Below are 19264 nucleotides of genomic sequence, written 5' to 3'. Positions count from 1 at the left end.
CGAGGACAAGATTCTAGCGGACTGCATTATCCAAAACCAGAGTTTGTAGCCCTCTTGGGCAAGGTTGTGTCTCTTTTTGAAAAAGCTGTCGTACACCTACCACACACAAAAGTCCTTGAAGTCCTTCAAATCTTAATCCAGCCAGCACTTGAGAACTCACCTTTGCTGAGTTGCCCGGAAGGCATTGACAATAGCCATGCTATATAAGGTCCGCTTCTTTAAAATGTGAGAAATTTCTCAGAATCCTTCTTGTCAATTATGCTAAGAAGGTGACAGACAGGAACGAAAGGCCAGCTCATTATGTGCACAAACGTCCAGAAAGATTTTGAGACTAATTTTCTAGCCGCATGTGCCGTTTTAATGAATGAGTGCAATGTGTTAATTTTGAAGGACATTTTTTTTTATTGCTTGCTGCTCTTTTCAATTATGCATATCTGTTTATGCCCATTTCCTTGATTAAATGTTGTTGTTTTTTTATCACTGTATTAAACTGACTACGACTGTCTACGTGTGAGTCAGTCGCGAGACTACGTATACATCTGCTGTCTTTCAACCCACTGATTTGTTTTAAACGAAGCTAGAACAGCCCACTTCACTAGACAACTGCATTTTAACTGTATGCGTAAATTTTTTGTTCCTTACTCTGAATCTGAGACGTACTATGAATTTTCATCAGTGCCTCTTTTGCTCTAAACGAAAACGGCAGCGGTTGACAGAATATCCACCGAACAGTTTGCCATGCACTAGCGTCAGGTTGCGCTATACCTGCTTACAGCTTTCAAAGGCACACTGCATAAAATGGTACATATAGTTTTGTGAAAAATTTAGGGGCAAAAAGTGTTGATGTAAGTGCACCCGAAACTTCATTCGACCATGCGCGACAGCACTGACGAAGGCGCGCACGCTCTCGCGCGCACGCGCATTATTGACTATTTTATTGCTCATACACGATCAATCAGACGCTGATTACGGCTTCTTCCTATAAGCCATAAGGGGTGAAATATCAGGACCTGCCGGTTGCAACCGATGCGGGCGGAGCGAAGAGCGAGCGCGCGTTTCCCTTGCGCGTGAACGGCTGCAGCGGAGGAGCAGCAGTGGGGCGGTGGCGACCCCACCGAGGCGCGGCGGGCGGTAGAAACAGACCCCATTGGAGAGGCCGTAAGAGAAGAGAGAAACGCGCTCTCCCTCGAGACCGGCCGTGCATTGGTGAGGCCGTAAGAGAAGAGAAGCGCGCTCTTCCTCGGGACCGGCCGTGCTCAAGGAGAAAAGTTCCCATTGTTCACGCGGCGATTGAGAAGGCCGTAAGAAAGAGCGCGCGCTCTCCCTCGAGACCGGCCGTGCCTAGGCGAGCTTTATTACACAAACAAACGATGCGCGCGCCCTCGTGCATCGAGGCACCCTAGGCGAGCTTGATGAGTGGCTCGTAGCTTTTTGGCGGCGCCTGGTCGTGGCGCAGATTTAAAACACAAAAATCCGAGCGCGTGCGACAAAGTAACCCCTGCAAGTCACAATTAAGTAACATGGAGGAAGGAAAAGTAACCTCATTTTACAGTACTTCCAATAAACAAGCTGTGAATAGTACTGGAGAGATCATATATGTCTCCTTGCTTAACACCTTTCTTTATGGGAATTTTGTTACTTTCTTTATGAAGAACTATGGTTGCTGTGCAGCGCCAGATATCTTCCAGTACTTTAACATAAGGCTCGTCTACACCCTGATTTCCAGTGCCTGCATGACTTCCGAGGTTTCTACAGAGTTAAATGCTTTTTCGTAATCAATGGATGATATATCTGAAAACCTATTTGTTTCGTAGCAAGACATTACCTGCAGTCTCGCCCTTTTGCTGTGGCTCTCGGTTCGCCAGTTCTGCACATGCGCGAGGAGCGTGATGTCAGAGCCGCACAGGTGGTGCAGCTGGTGCGCAGTGCCAACCGCGGAGCAGATGTCGCTCGCCTCTGCCTCCGAGGTATTTTCCATCAATCCTTATCCCTAACTGCACCCATTCCATATCTCTAAATATACCTCTAGGCTGCTGTGAATAGTAAGATCGTGTCTCCTTGCCTAACACCTTTCTTTATGGGAATTGTGTTACTTTCATTATGAAGAACTATGTTATTGCTGTGCAGCCACTACAGATATCTTCCAGTACTTTCACATAAGGCCCGTCTAAACCCTGACTTTGCGCCTGCATGACTTCCGAGGTTTCAACTGAGTCAAATGCTTTTTCGTAATTAATGAATGATATGTATAAGGGCAGGTTTATTCTGAGCATTTTGCTATACCTGGCTGATAGTATGGATATGACTGATAGTAAAGTACCCTTTACGAAAACCTGTTTGTTTTGTAGCAAGAGCTACATTACCTGTAGTATCGCCATTTCGGAGGAAGATGTGAGAGAAAGTGGAAAGAGAGAAAGAGGAGCCGTAGTGGAGGGCTACGGAGTAATTTCGACCACCTGAGGATCTTTAATGTGCAGTGGACATCGCACAGTACACGTATGTCTCTCTGTTTCACCTCCATCGAAATGCAGCTGCCGGCAGAGCGTAAAAAGCAGCCCATAGCAGCAAAGAAAGAATGAGCGTAAGAAGGTGAAGAGAGCAGCAGAGCCGCTCGAACAGAGAGACAGAGAGAGGATCAAATGGCTTGCCAAACGAATGAAGGCAGTCTGGCATCACGCCAGACCACCGTGCGCCAGACTGCCTAGCGTAATAGACAGAGCATAGCCGCCGAGATGGAGCCTGGAAGGTTCAGTCAACGGGAACCAACAGAAGAGGATTTGAAGGCACGCCTGTGACATCACTCCATTCGAGTTTCCAAAAGTGCATCTGCGACCCAGACATTTGAAGCACTTTATGCACAATCCGTTGGACACATGTGTAGTGTGTGCGAGAGACTGTGGCACCAAATGGACTTGACACCAATGAGTAATCCAATTTGTGAGACTTTGTGTTTGGAGACTGCCAAATCGAAATACTGTATTAGACGAAATTGAGACCGCTGAATGCTACTTCACAGATCATCGAGCAGTCTTCGTCTCTGTCAAACAAAATGAATAAAAGATGTGTATACCCAATGTCTCTCATTGCTAAACATACATGACCACAACAAGTTCAGCCAGGGAAACTAGATACCTCTCACTACATATATCCTGGCATAGCTGAGCTAGCTACTGCCATTTTTTTTTCTTGATTCAAGTCTGATTGTCCTGATTCTGTTAGCAATTGGTAAACACCTTATATGTAACAGATAGTAAGCTGATTGATCTGTCAGTTTTCAAGTCCTTAGCCTCCCCTTTCTTATGAATTAGGATAATATTAGTGTTCTTCTATGGTTTCGGTACCGTCGATGACACCAGGCATTGTGTATCACGACATCCTCCTGTTGTTCAATAAATCTGTAGTTACCTGATCCTCCCTAGCTGCATTCCCCCTTTTCATAGTTTCTTAAGCTTTCTTAACCTCATCCTTCGTCACTGGCAGAACGTCTGACTGCTTTTCAGTATTGCCAATCTCATTATTATCCTGACTACTTCGGCTATTGTATAGATCAGTATAGAACTCCTCGGCTACTTTGACTATTTTGTTCATATTCGTGATGACATTACCTGCCTTGTCCCTTAGTGCATACATCTGATTTTTGCCTATGCCCAATTTCCTCTTCACCACTTTAAGACTACCCCCATTCTTAAAAGCATGCTCAATTTTCCCTATGTTATACTTTCTTATGTCGGCCACTTTACGCTTAGCTTTGATATCGCCGCCAGTTCTATCTTGTTTGTTGGGTTGGAAGTTTTCATACTTTGGCGTTTCTTTTATCAAATATTTCGTCTCTTTATATTTCACTAGTATATCCTCTCTAACTATCCTACCGCCTACTTCTACCGTGCACTCAGTAATACCTCTGAAATTATTGTTCATTACTTCTAGACTAAGGTCGTCATCCTCAGTTAAAGACATATATATGTTCTGTAGATCCTGAACTCTTCTGCCCTCCCCCTCACCTCTACTTTGTTGATGGACTTCTTTCTTACTAATCTGTTTCGTTCCCTCTTGTGATCTGGACTAATTCGAGACCTTACCATCCTGCACAATGCCGGGTTAGAACACAGTATGAAGTCAATTTCATTTTGTCCACTTCCGGTTCTTCCGTTTGCTGAAGAAGGTATTCATGATTCTTAAGTTCTTGCGCTCTGCACTCAACTAACTACCCCCTGCTATTCCTAGAAACTCCCCCCTAATTCCCTAACTCCCCCCTGCTATTCACCCACTGCCTGGTCTCCAGGCTGCTCCTACCTTGGCATTGAAGTCACCCGTTAGTAAAGTATACTGCGTCTTAATTTACTTTCTGCACTGCCAATTCTACATCTTCGTAGAAGCTTTCGAATGCCAGGTTGTCATGACTACATAGAGGTGCGAGGCCTGTACAACCTTCAGTTTATACCACTTATTAGGCTTAATTATGATGCCTGCCACCCTCTCATTAATGATATGAAATTCCTCTACATATTACCTATATTCTTATTGATAAGAAACCCTACTCATAGTTCTTGTCTCTCCAGTAAACCTCGATAACACGATACATGTCTGCCCTTCATATGCCTCATTTGACCTCTAACCTCACTAAGCCCTATCACATCACATATATGAGTGGCCTTGGAAAGGAGCCTTCTTGAGAATTGGCATGTATGTTTTGTATTGAATTCATTTGCATAATGTTCACAGAAAGACGGTAGAGCAGAGTTTCTTTCATAGATATGATTAACAACATGATCATGCCCTCTTTTATTTTTTCATTTTTGCCGTCGTAAGCTTAAAAATGATTGAAATAACTTCTCTCGACATGTAAGCTGCATGGCTCGAAAATCAGGGCCTCATGTGAGGGATATATAAAGTTGCCGAGGGTTGCTGTTGTGTGTGTGTGCGCGCAGCGCAATGATGTTTTCTCTTTCATAGTGTTTGTTTGATGCAATGTTTCTTTTACGATTGACAGTTATGTTGGACCTGGTTGCCGTGGTAACGTTTGTGTTAATTATGTGCACTGCCAGACATCTGCCCCTTGCAATCTCCCAGGTAGCGCCAAACTCATTAGAATAATGTTACAAATGTATTATGCAAGTTGCCTTAATGTTGCCTAACAATTGGTGACATAAAAAAAGACATTATTAGAACATTCAAAAGGAACATTACATTGATGTTGACTTTTGAGCAATCTACATGTTAAGATAATGTTTGAATAATAACAATAAAATAACCTGGCAAATATATTTCAAGCACTGATTCCTAACACATCTGAACTTCTTTTATTCAAAAGGTTTTTTAAAAAACACTTCTTTGCAACTAAATCTTTGAGATGATGCCTGTGATAGAGGGCACGCATATTATATTTGTTAAGCTTTGCTTATTATCATGCACCATCACTCATGGGACACCTCTCAGTGTCGATGGAGCTTAAAGGGCCCCAGAAACGTTACTTATGGTAATATTCTAATGCAAGAAATTCATAGAGGTGATACTGAGCATTCGAGTCAAATTTGAAAGCTTCGCATGGAGCATATAATTTACAAATAATGTTTAAAAAGTACTCCTGGCGACCGCTCGCGACAATTTGGGGCAACAATTCCCTGTGCGCACCGCACGCAAATCTCCCATGTGACATCGCATGGGCTTAATTTCTTAGTGTACTGACCTATTGGATGCTCACAAGTTACACAGGCAATTGCCCATGTCTTCAGGGCTAATAAAGGCAGCTTAAAAATTTTTGTACAGTGACAACTCATATGGCATACTTAATTATTGCTCGTGCACATTCTCTAGTTTTCATAATCAGCTTTTCATGGGCCATTTAATTCTGTATGCTATTTGTTCAGAGGTGAGCATAGGAGTTGTGTTGTATTATAGAGTTGGGCTGCATTGTGATATTTGCAAAGTGTTCAGGTTGAGTATACATATGAGTGGTGGATGATATGCTCGGCAGGGTTGCTTTATCATTTTCAAAAATGTTAAATTATGTTGCGTGCAGATTTATATTGTTTGAATTCTTGATAAAGCATAATATTATACTAAAGTTTATATGTAACATTGCTAGAACATAAAAAAAAAATTTAGGACATTACAAACATCAATACTATAATGTTTGGCTGAAACAAAAATGTAACATTGCTGTAATGTTGTGGTGTTACCTGGGCCAATGCTTTAAAAAGTCAACACGTTTGCTTCAGCTTCATAGAATTTTCTGAGTCCCAAATTTTTTTATGTCGGACGTGGGTGCATTTTGCCCAGTGCTGACACAAATTAAGCAGCATGGTCATTTTCTTAAATACTTATCAATTAAATGTCAGGATAATGTGTATTATTCAAATATCTTATTAAGTTTAGTGCTTGGTGATGAAAAAGTGACATTAGCAACATCTAAGTAACGTTACATACTGGCACTATTCAGTCAATGTTTTGCATTGGTTGGGCAGAGGTCTGCAGTTCCCAGGTAGCACCGAAACATTACAGTGATGTTACATTTTTGTTTCAGCCGAACATTATTTTGATGTTCTTAACGTCCTTATTTTTTGCAACGTTCAGGTGTCCACAGAAAAAGTGTGACAGATACTGCGCCTTTCCTTTCCTGTTAATCAATTAAGGTCAGCCAGGTTGTCTTTCGATGTTGGACCAACATACAGAACCAATGCCGTTTTTTCAGTTGGGGCTGCAACGCTATATACGAACAGCAAAATGCTTTTCCCCAGTCGACCACAGGTGTCGAAAGAGTGTAATGATGTTACAAAATTGTTATCTAAGTAGCCTGAAGGTTGCCTAACGTTCTGTCACATAGTTGTAACATTAGTAGAACATTCAAAAGAAACACATTATACTAATGTTGACTTTGAATGTTGTAATAATGTTATATAATGTTTTATGTTGCATTGCAAACATTATTTTAATATTACAAACAAATGTTAGTCTAATATTGTCTGGTAAACATTAAATTAATATTTTGATCATAACATAAAGCAACATAAATATTTCAGACACTAAGTACCAGCACTTTTGCCCTTTTTCTTCCAGTAACCATGTTTTTTTAATAACATTTCCTTGCAACTAGAGCTTTGAAATGATGCCTGCCATAGAATGCAAGCATAGTCTTAATGTTTTGCTAGAAAGTTTTCATTATTATCTAATGACTCGTTGCATATGCGTCGGTGATGGATATAAAAGCTTGACTCTATGATATTTGTTTAGAGGTGAGTGTAGGAGTTGTGCTGTATTATGGAGTTGTTGTACTGTATTGTGGTCTTTGCAAAGCGTGCAAGCTGTGTACCTTTGCGAGAGGTGCACGTGGGCCTACACGCTTGTGCAAGGTTGCTTTACATTTTCCCAAATGTTACATTTGTGTTGCATACATGTTAGATTTATATTATTTAAATGTTTATCGACACATATACCAACCTTAATATGTAACATTGCTAAAACATTAGAAAAAGAAAGACATTAACAACAACAAAATAATGTTCGACTGAAACAAAAATGTAATATATATTGCTCTAATGTTTCGGTGCTGCCTGGATGTTCGGATGTCCAATGGTTTCCAGCTAGGCTATATAGATTCCTGCAGACATCCACCTTGTGCAATAATTTAAAGGCAGCAAAACATATACCAACGTTAGACATTCCCACTTCCTGTGGACGCCAATAGAATATGACCCACACTGCATTGAACTTTCGTCTGACATCGCGATCGGACGTACAGACATTACACCGAATAAGAAGGATCGCACATATATGTGTGGCCCGTTCAGATAGTTTTCAGGAAGTGAGAGGAAAGGCCATCCTTGAACACAATTAAAAACAGCGTATAATTAAATGCATCAGAGGTCAATGGGAAGTTTAAGGACAATGAAAACATGATAATCAACGCAGCATATTCAGATTCATTCGTTCCTGCTATTCGTACAATGCCAACATTTCATCTTTAAAAGCATCGTCCGATCTAAATCTTGTTTGTTGTAGTTGAATCACTGCTGTTTGTTTTGTTACGTAAGTTTTTTCCAGCTCACTTCGAAACCGGCGCGTCCTATATCAGCCCATCCGGCACGCATTTCACCCTCTATTTCTTATCAGCTCGCTGTGTTTGCTGCAGCATTCTTTCCGGGCTCAGCCATGGACTCTATATATGGCCTTCGACACTGCTGCAACCACTGCCACATTCACTTTGTACTTTTGTAAGTATACCTACACACCCTTATATGTACAAAAAGCGAACAGAAAATTCGCCGTTGAAAGGCAGCTCACTTATGTCGCCATGAGCGCACTCTCCGCCATTCACGAGCTTCCCAAACATGTTCAATAAAGTTATGAGGTTAGCTATGGAGATAACTGCAGTGAGGAGACTAGACTGTCTCGAGTGTGCTAAAAAAAAAAAAATGCATAGCAACATAAGATGATAAGATATCCGTTGGGTTGGAGTGCCCGTCGGTCGGAGTATGAGTATGAGCGATATTGCAGAAAACCAGAACTTGATGCAAGTGTGACAGATACGACGCCTTTCCCTTCCTGTGAACGATTTATTATTATTATTATGCTGAGCGTGCCCAGAGAAAAGCAGACGATGGACGATACCCGTTCAGCCAATAACGAGAGGTCACGTGCTATCTGTTGCCATGACAACGTTACAACGCTCTCTCCATGCCGTCAGTTCCGCTTCCTGCAAGTGATGTTTACATGCCGCTCTCCGCTGTCGCTTCGCGACAAGCGAACGCGTGCCGACCGTCGCTTTTTCTCGGGAGTCTGTCATTTCGTTGGAAGTGCGCCGGTATGTCGTCGATAATGTGTTGGAAGTCGGCAGACTCATCAGCAGTATGCACAGCACTAATGAAGCTATGTTCTAGAGAGCTTAAGTTATGTTTAACGCACGTAAGATATATTTCTTAGTGAAATGGGAGAAGCTGAACTTCCGCCTGTCCAGCGGCGTCGTTTCGCCTCGGAACGACGCGAGTGGAAAAAAATGGTAGAAATACAGCAACACCTCCTGCTCACGTCCTCGCGGTCTTCCAAACAAATTTCTTCTGGCTCCGTTTTCGACAAGGGGCCTCACGCTGCTCAGAAACAACCAGCTGGACTGAAGCTGAAAGCACCGCCGGTGACACCTGTGACCAAACCTCCACCACCTGAAGATCAAGCATGCAGCAGCGCACCTGCTTTGCTGGGAGAGCAGAAGATCTTCCTCCACACTGCCGAAGTCATGGAGACGCTCAGCATTTTGCTTCAGTCCGATTCTTCAGTTTGTAGCTCGTCCTCTGGCACAGACGCCCGTCAGGAGTTGTGCTTTGCGCGCGAGAAAGAACGCGTGAAGGCCTTGCACGACCAAATGAAGACGCTTATGAAGGAACGCTGTCTGCTGGTAATTAAAAAAGAGTGCAGCCACCAGGTCGCCGCAGTGCGAAAGGTGCGCGACCGCATTAAAAACCTAGCACTAGCTGAAGACACTTTGATTGGGCAGCTGCTGTCCTCAGGGCATCCCATCCTACCTAAAGACGTCCTCCACCTGTCTTTCCTTCGCAAGTATGCGTTTCTTGACAACTTGCAAGCGGCTACTTTCGCCTGGCCTTGCCTTCTGAAGTTCCTTGGCCACACGTTTAACAGCTTCGACGCGCAGTGGCACAGTTCCTTGGACGTCGTGCTACGCTGGACGCAGGTTCGTCTGGACTCGTTGGCTGAGCAAACGCTGCGGTGGGCATGGCTGAGTTTGCGCAACGACATCTTGCTGTTGTGTCAAATGGATGCTGCTGACCTGCACGCCGACTGGATTGGCGGAGTGTTCTCATCGTGCCACTTCTTCAACCAGCTGCTCGGCGCTCACGGCTCCAGCGTGACTCCCCTGCCCGTGTCAACGGTGCTGTACACGCTTGCAGCGCGTCAGGCCGAAACCTCTGCGGCCAGGCTTGCTGCGTTCGTTTGTGGGGAAGGCAGGAAGGGGCCCGAATGCGCTGTGCGAGCCTATACTTGGGCAGAGGTCGGCGGCGCCGACTTTTGGAGCTTGACCGTGGCGCGGGATGCTCCAGGCACGGCCGCTCTTCTGACCGCCTTGATCCAGTCCGGCCAGACATTGCTCCTCAAGTACCTCTATGCTGCCACATGCATTGATCACTCGGCACCACCGCAAGCTGCCAAGCAGAAACAAGGTGCCTGAAGTTTCATTATCTTTTAGAGCTGGGGTAAATGTGCCGTCGTAGAATGTGCCCTTGCTAGGGTCAAAGTTGAAGCCTGCTGTTGTGAAATAACAGGCATTGTCACTGTCATCAACCTTGAGAGCTTTGTGAAATGTTGCTCATATGCGCTTCAAAGTTGTCCCTGTCCTTGTCACCTAAACGGCTTTGCAGACATACAGACTACAATCGGTGCTAGGTTACTGTATTGGTCATTTCATTAATTTCTGAAATATGTGCAAAGGCTGTTACAGCGTTTAATAAAAGAGCACATTTTTTTTGGTACTGACTGACTTTATGTGGCCAGACCAGTCGTTACATTACATAAAAAATTGAGGAGGGCCCATAGAACATCACCCACCAGTTTGCTTTGTCTCACCTTTACATCATGAATTGTTGTTTAACTCCTGAGCTACAAGTATAGATCTTGTTCTTGTTAGCGAAGTTACTATCTGGTACGTATCTTTAGTTCAGTTCAGTCGTGTCCGACTCTTCGTGACCCTATGGACCATGTCACGCCACGCTTTCCGGTCTCTTACTATCTTCTTAACATCACATAACTTCATCTGCAGTGCCTCGAGGATGCCATCTAACCATCGCGTTCGCTGCCTACCCCTTCTCCGGCGACCCTCAACCTTTCCCAACATCAAATCTTTCTCCAGCGACTCCTCTCTTCTCATCAGATGACCAAAGTAGCTGAGCTTTAACTTTAGAATTTGACCCTCCAATGAGCAGTCAGGGTTTATGGTCGACAATATCGACTGATTTGATCTTCTGGCAGTCCAAGGAACTCTCAAGAGTTTTCGCCAGCACCACAATTCAAATGCGTCAATTCTTCGGCGGTCAGCCTTTTTCACAGTCCAACTCTCGCATCCATACATCACAACTGGAAAGACCATAGCATGAGTTATACGGATCTTGGTTGGCAGACTAATGTCTCTGCTCTTTACTAAGTTGACCATAATTTTTTTTATGCCGTTAATAACAAGCACATCCATGTGCTCATGCCTGTGTAGTTTGAATTGCAGCCTGACAGAGCTCTGCTTAATTGCTTCTTAGGTATTGATAGCTGAAAAATAAACTTTTCCCCATGCCATTTTTTCTCTAATTACAGTGACATTTCACAAATGACAGTATTGGTGGCTTATTCCACCAATATTGGTCATTTGGCTTGCTGTTAAGCTACACTGGTTATTACACTTAAGCTGTTAGCATACTACTGTTGTTTCACCCATCCCGGTATACATACATCTAACATACTGATATGCAAGTACAAGCCTAGATTGTGGAAGCAATCTGTACAGCACCGCTCTTCAAATCAATACACTAATTGCACTTGCCTTGCATGGGCGGGGCACTCTGGGATACTGCTGCTGAGCATAGTGAACCACACCCGCAAGGGCACATGCCTTTTGCTCTTTGCAGTGAGGCAACGTGCCTGTTGTCCCTAATTAGACCTTTCTTGCAAGCCCTCCATTAGGGCATTATTGCCGTGGTTGGAGAGAATGACCCCACATTTTGCAGAATGGCATGCAGACTAAGTTTATAAGCGTTTATTCTTTTTTGTGCATTTCCTGTGCATTGGCAGCCAGAGGCTAGTTTAGACAAGCATTGCTATGCATGCATGTCTGGGCCCTTGTAGGCATGCATGTTTATTTCTTGGGATGTCACTTGGGCGTTTAATAATATGCTCTTGGCTGTGAACTGCTGGATAATTGCAGGGAAAGTAAAATTAAATTCTGGGAACAAGACTACTGCAGCTGCAAGAAGTGTATAATAAGCTTGCTTACTGCATTTTATTGTATTAAGCATTTATTAGGCTTAATTGATACTGTAAAATGCTAATAATTCCTTGTATGAGGCATGGTATTTCAAATCGTCATTCTAAGCTGTTTCATGCGCAGCTTTTTAGGTGTTGTTTTGTTTTTCAACCACTACTCTGGTGTGTATACCCCATTTTATTAGCTAAAAGAGTATAACCTCCAAATTTTTTGGTTGTGTGTTTTATTCTCTATAATGATGCATAATTACTATACATTGATCACCACACGTGCTAGTTGCCTACGACCTGTAAATAATCTATAATTGAATTTACTTTCTCAGTGACAGTTGTGATTTCAATAGCCGAGCGATGGCTATGGTGTCAGAGTTAAGTGTAGGTCACGTGAGGGATGAAAAAACCTTTGACATAATCTTCGCCATTTTGATTCGTCACAACTCTAAAACCAGCCTCCCTCAAGAACTGAAATTGCAACGAGTGAAGAAGGAGCAATTATTGTTCATCCCTCACGTGTAATGCTTAGCTTTTACATCATAGCCATCTTTCAGTTGTTGAAACCGAAACATGTGAGAAAAAAATTTCAGTTATAAATTATTTAGTGGTCATAGGTGAATACCACATCATGATTGATCCTTCTGCAGTAACATCTTATGTATTGTTAGCAAGAAGAAAATGAAACCAGAATTATATGTCCTTTAATGCAGCACTTCATGTGCTGTGCATGCTGTGAGCACGCATGTGCGTGCTGTCAGCATGCAATTCACCTTATTTTAGATTTCAGGTTCTCTGTGGGCAGAGGTGTTCCATATAGATTGCCTGTTTGCAGTAATGTTGTGCCTGCCTACTTTCACTAATAATGATAAGTGAAATCATGGAAAAGGAAACTGGATAAATTGTAGTGTCTGCAGATAATTTCTTGCTCATCTAGAGATCACTCTGGAAGCACGGTTTTTTAAAAGGGTTGTTGGTGTACAAGCTTTTACATTCAAGTGCAGTGGTAAGTGGTTAGAAGTTATGTAGTAATTTCGCCAGAAGTCAGTGATGTGCAAAAAGCTCTTGTGTGCAAGAATTCAATTCATGATTACAAAACATAAAACTTAACAGGGGACAAGACACAGGAAAGAAGCAAACGGGGCGAGCTCAGACTAACAACTGATTCACTTTTTCATCAGGTTTAAATGCAGCCATCATATCCTTCATTCGAACTGTTTCGAGAGAACTGAAGCAGGAAGACCAGTAGGAAAGTCCCCTAGTGAGGGACCTGCCATTATACAATACGAGCTTCAGAACCTCATTACAATATTTGTTGTGCTACTGGTGTCGTTAGATGTGAACAGCTCACCGAATCATGCCATTATAAATTTCTTCAAAACAGACTGATCCTTCCTGGAATCATGGCCACTTGATTAAAAGATTAGTAGTTGTAGACATTTACAAAAAGTAGTCGTGGGCGCTGCCATGTTGGATACTGCGCTCTGCTCATAGCACAGGGAAAACTGAGGATTATCTCCCCCAAACCCGCCACACAGCTTAGTCAAACCGATTTCGCCAAGGCTCGTGAAAAGGTCTATAGCCACCATAGTAGTGGTGATGATGATGGTAGTGATTATAATTTATTGTAGCGAGAGCTCCATTGGTCACAGTCTCGCCATTTCACCGGGCCTGTCCATGCCTGTCCGAAGAGCACGTGCCTGTCCGAAGAAGGAAACGAAGAAAAGGATGAAGAAAAAGAAGAAGGGGAAAAAGAGAAGAAGAAGAAGACAGACAGCTCGATGATTGGTAGAGGCGAACAACAACTGTGAGTTGCTAGGACAGAAGGTTCGTTTGAACGTTGTGACGGCGGTGTGCCCCGGAGTTTGACGTAGAGACAATGTCATACCACTAATAGTCTTCTACACCTGAATGAAAATGGTCAACGACAAGAGGCAAGAGGCGATCATACCTGAAGTGATTCCCCTGTGGCATAAATAAAGCTGAAGCCATAGAGTAAACTACTATGTGCAAAAGCCATGTCATTACTTTTTAAGCCGAACCTAAGTGTAGCCATGCAGATTGCTCTCACTTAACTCCAGGTTTAACCACAAGCTAAACCACAGCTAATTTTTTCATAAAGCAGCATAAGAAAACAAATAAAATGGTTTTAATTATATGTAGACAGCCACTGGAAGAACAAGTAAGGGAAAACAGTCACCTGTCACAAAACAGAGAAGAAAAAAAAATGTGTAATGGAAAATTGTACCCTTAGCGCAATAAATAAGAGTAAGCAAAATAGTAAACTCTTCCTTTTTTTTTGTTTTTGTTCTCAAATCAAATCCCATGACAGTGTAGTTCAAAAGGGCTTTCTTTATAGCCTTGTTACACTTCAATACACATATCTCATCAGGCACATTGAACATCGCGGGGACGTAAAAGCATATACGACCAGCACTGCCTTTCTTCATATTTATTTCAAGTAGTGGGCAAGGGTGGCAGCACAGAAGTGATAAGTGAATGTATGTCGAACTTTGAATTCTTCATTTCACATATGCCTGACAACAGCATATTTTAGAAATGCTGTGTTAAATTTAGGGAAGCTGAGACAGGTGGCCTTCCTTTGTGAAGTTTGATATATTACACTTTTTAATGCACACTTTAACAAATTAGCTCATATTTTCCAAAATTCCACACAATTTAAAAAATAGCATATACCGTAATTCACTGCTGAGTAATCTGACAAATGAAGTATTATTCTTTTAACAGAAACTTGCATGTACAGTTTGACATTACACGAGGCAGGACATCATTCTAATCTGTTTACACATATAAGGTAGGTGAGAGCGCCAGCTTAAGTCGCAGTCCAGATATATGCCCATGTATTTTACCATTTCAGCCTAGAAATTTGGTAAACATTGACAGGAGCAGTAGTTTGATGAATGCAACTTCAGAGGAGCACCTGTGGTCAGAATCTTCAATGGGCTACTAAAACATACACGCTGAGACTTCTGTTATTTATACTAGGTTTGAATCGCACCAGTCTACTGAGGACATTTTTTTGCAGTATCACGGGATGGGCGTGGCATTCAGTATGGCAAGAAAAAAGATTTCATTTAAACAAGCTATGTGGCCATACTACACAATTGGAAGATTGAGTAGTTTAAGCCTTTGACCAATTATTCGAGCTTGGACTTTGAAACAACTTGGATATATTGGACATGTTATATTGGACATCAACTTACGATGATGGAAATAAAATATTATTATTATATTATTATATGTTCATTTAGGGAAGGAGACTGCTGAAAATAGGATATAATGGGTATCCCAGCTGACTTCATCCAAAGGCTCAGTTCAGTTCAGGCGTTCAGTCGTGTCCGACTCTTCGTGACCCTATGGACCATGTCACGCCACGCTTTCCGGTCTCTCACTATCTTCTTAACATCACATAGCTTCATCTGCAATGCCTCGAGAATGCCATCTAACCATCGCGTTCGCTGCCTACCCCTTCTCCGGCGACCCTCAACCTTTCCCAACATCAAATCTTTCTCCAGCGACTCCTCTCTTCTCATTAGATGACCAAAGTAGCTGAGCTTTAACTTTAGAATTTGACCCTCCAATGAGCAGTCAGGGTTTATGGTCGACAATATCGACTGATTTGATCTTCTGGCAGTCCAAGGAACTCTTAAGAGTCTTCGCCAGCACCACAATTCAAACGCATCAATTCTTCGGCGGTCAGCCTTTTTAGAAAATAAAATATTAAAGGCAGTAGAGGGGAACCAGATGCATTTTGCTGCATGTAGCCACTTGTGCACCACAGGGAATTTTTCGGATTTGCGAAGTTGGAGAGCACTTTAACAAACCCTCATTCCATTATTGCGTGATAAGAAAAGCCTTAGGAGTATCTTTTTTTCTCGGCTTCAAAGAAAGCCCATGAAATACCAAAGAATGTGATAGCGCATTCGTTTGTCGCAACAGTGTTGCTGTCAACCGTGGTTTGAGTGAACAAAATCAGCTGTGGCCGTGACAAGACGGCCCTGTTGTAGCGGTGGTTGGCTATGGTTTCTTCTCCTGCATCAACCACTTGACGTACATGATGGTGCAAGACACACCACGCTTTGCATTAGTGATAAAGACTACAAAGCTTGAAGGATACAAATGAGAGGAGCTTTGTTTGCAAGTTGTAAACAAAACAAGAAAATATACTGGCGTTTCATGGCTAGGCTGATGCGAGTGAAGAAACCCTTGAACGAGGCTGTTTAGTCATGGTTGAAGCTGATTTCGTTTGCTATGTCCACGACTAAGCTATGCTAAACAAATTTTCATCAAAAGCTGTAAACAGTTCATCAGAGAGTTTCTTTAGTAGTGCTACTTTACCATGACTGTTAACAAAAGAACTAAACAGTTGAGTTGACAGAATGGAAAATTTTTCAACAGAAGACCCAGATTTAAAAAGGAATTTTTCAGTAATATGGGATAGCAGGTAATATCAAAATATGTCAGTACTTTTTCATGTCATCCCTTTTTCCTCCTTTGAAAAGTGGCTTATCTATTGCACTTTTAAGCCCTTTCATAATAAACTTGTTATCAAGAAAACTGTTTAATATGAAGAGCAGAATGTCGGATAAGGCCACAGAGCTGCTTTGTAGCAGAGTCTCTGACAGTTCATCAATACCATGAGGCTTGTTGAGCTTGAAACTTGAAATTAACTTATGAAGATCATTTTCTGAATTCTAAGTAGAAAACCAAACACTAAATGCAACTTCTTTTTTATGCATTGGACAGCCTGACGCAAAGGTGCATTCTTGGAAGCCAGTGCAAACAATTTATTGGAGCTTCTCTGCAACCTTGACTAAATCACTTGGGAAAAAAGAAATCAAAGAAATTTTTGCAGGGTTCTTGCCACAAAGATAGTTCACCAGTGCCCAGTGGCCCGTGTATTATTTTGGGACACAAAACCTCCACATTTTACAGTTTATCATGCAAATTTTGCATTTCAGTGTGAATATAAACTGCATGTAAAGGACTGTGGGTTAGCTTTTAGGGGTGTGCAGATATTTGAAAACTTTGAATAGTGAATCAACCTTCCTATTAAATTATTTGAACAAATCAAATTGTGAATTTTGAGCTTACTTGAGGCTTTAAAGGGACAGAACACTGGCCAAAATATGTCATGAGATTATGGTGGAGATGAAAAGACCTTGCCTCATATAGTACAGGTCGAGCACTGCAATATCAAAGAAAAGAGGCTTTACTATTTTAATTCGCCATTGAAAATCACATAAAAACAACTGAGGCACTATCTATCGGAGAAGCCCTATTACTTTCGGTGTAGTCCCCCACGTGACCACATGTCAGCAAAATATAGCTGATTTTTGCAAGTGCACACTGTTCTTTTTTTTCTAGGAGTGTCTGTCATAATTCATTATATTTTGCGGTTTCTCCACATAAATACGTTCTTAAATAAAAACCACCCTCCTTTCGCACTGCGAGAGGCACACTTTCAGGTTTTGCCACTAGATGGCGTCATAGTGTTTGGAATGAAGCGATGATAGTATGAGCTGACATTCTAGTGGAAATCAAGAAGAAGAAATGAGCATGGGCAGGACATGTAGCGCAAAGAGAGGATAACCGATAGTTGCTTAGGGTAACAAATTGGATTCCAAGGGAAGGAAAGCGTAGCAGGGGGCGGCAGAAAGTTAGGTGGGCAGATGAGGTTAAGAAGTTCGCAGGGGTCAAGTGAATGCAGCTAGCACAGGAACGGGTTAATCAGAAGAATATGGGAGAGGCCTTCGCCCTGCTGTAGGTATAGTCAGGCTGATGATGATAGTACCCAGTAAATCGTTCGTTGACGAGGCGTGCGTTATTGGCAGTAACAGCCTTGAGTGTAAAACTGAAAAAGACGTTACTTTAAGCAAAAAATGTCAAATTGCTGCCTGGCGAGTGAAGTTTCATTCATTCATTCATAAACCTTTATTCATGAGGATGACCTGAGGCCTAGAGGGGAAGCGGGTGGGTTAGGTGAGGTTGAGGGCGCCAGACTCCGACATGAAGTCTAGCAGGGCACCAAGCTTGCGCTTGGCGTTGGTTTGGGGGCTGTCCAATCTTCGTAACTCTGAATGTGGTGAGCAGATGTGTAGCATGCGCGGAGGCCAGTCGTGCCAGGACAGGTCCAGATCAAGTGCTGCAGGTCAACGGAGTCAGCAGGGCAGTTGGGGCAGCTGATCTTGGTTCGGCGCCATTGACTCAGGATGTCCGGTGTGTACGGCCTGCACCAGCTCGTGCCTTGTGAATTAGAACTTGGGCAGGACGAGAGAGGCCGGAAGGGATCGGAGGAGTAATATCGGGGACAAGGTCCCTCAACAAACTCCTCCGCTCATGTTTAAGCCACGTGATGACAGAGTCCGGTATGATGAAGGAGACGAGAGAACAGTAAGGGTGGTTCGAGTTGGATGAGCCCACATCAAGGCGGTCTTCCTCTAGCTGCGCGCCAGCGGCCTCGTGGGCCGTTCTGTTCCCAGTTCCTTGTGCGTGATGTCCAGGTGTCTAATGAATTCGTACCGAGATTTGTGAGGTCTCTCGCAGGTAGCGGCAGCGCTGTTTGATGCGGTGTTGTACTGAGGTCTTGTAAGAACGGGCTTACAGGGTTTTTATAGCCTCTTGAGTGTCGGTGTAGATGTGGATGAAATGATCTGTTCCTTTGGTGCAGTGTTGAAGGGCCTCATCGATGGCTGTTAACTCGCACTAGATACAATCAACATTGAACTTCATTCTACAGACATGCGTCCATCCCAGGAAAAAACTAAATTTCTGGTCATACATCCACTGCCTGGCGGCATGGACATCAACCTTCACTTCGGCGGTCAAAGCATCGAACAACCCCCGGAAGGTCATCTCCGGATACTTGGCGTTCCCATCAATCAACATGGTACTGCTAAGGATTGGATCCAACAGCTAAAATCTCAATGGAAGCCAACGCTCCACTTAATCAAACGGCTCAGCAGCAAGAGTGGGGGCGCAGGGACGGAGGTAGCGCGTCGCCTCACCGTCGCTATTCTGCTTGCTAAGCTCTGCTACGGTGCCCCTTACTTTGACTTGACCGCAGCCAATTACAAGGCACTTTGCTTACTTTATAACTCTGCCTTGAGGGTTATAACTGATCTACCCGTACACACGCGCATCACGGAGCTTCACAGATTCGCTCAACTCCCACCAGTGGATTCACTTATTGCTACGCATCGAGCCAATCATGAAACTCGCCTGCGTCACACACCCAACGGGCATCGCCTCCTCACTCGAATCTTTGACGAAGCAAACC

At 43.1% G+C, this 19264-nt stretch overlaps 1 protein-coding gene across 2 annotated transcripts in view; it reads left to right on the top strand.

Moving 5' to 3' along the window:
* Positions 1-8622: 8622 nt before the first annotated feature.
* LOC146206561 (uncharacterized) overlaps positions 8623-19264 on the top strand; it is a 32836-nt gene continuing 22194 nt past the window's right edge. For both annotated transcript variants that reach the window (XM_084591281.1, XM_084591280.1), the window contains exon 1: positions 8623-10169. In XM_084591281.1, the coding sequence (XP_084447407.1) occupies positions 8924-10169 (1246 nt within the window). In that variant the 5' untranslated portion in view covers positions 8623-8923. The remainder of the gene's footprint in view (positions 10170-19264) is intronic.

Source organism: Amblyomma maculatum, chromosome 1 (assembly GCF_055883805.1).
Source record: "Amblyomma maculatum isolate TAMU_Amacu chromosome 1, ASM5588380v1, whole genome shotgun sequence".
NCBI lineage: Eukaryota > Metazoa > Arthropoda > Arachnida > Ixodida > Ixodidae > Amblyomma > Amblyomma maculatum.
This window is presented reverse-complemented; position numbering and strand designations above follow the sequence as displayed.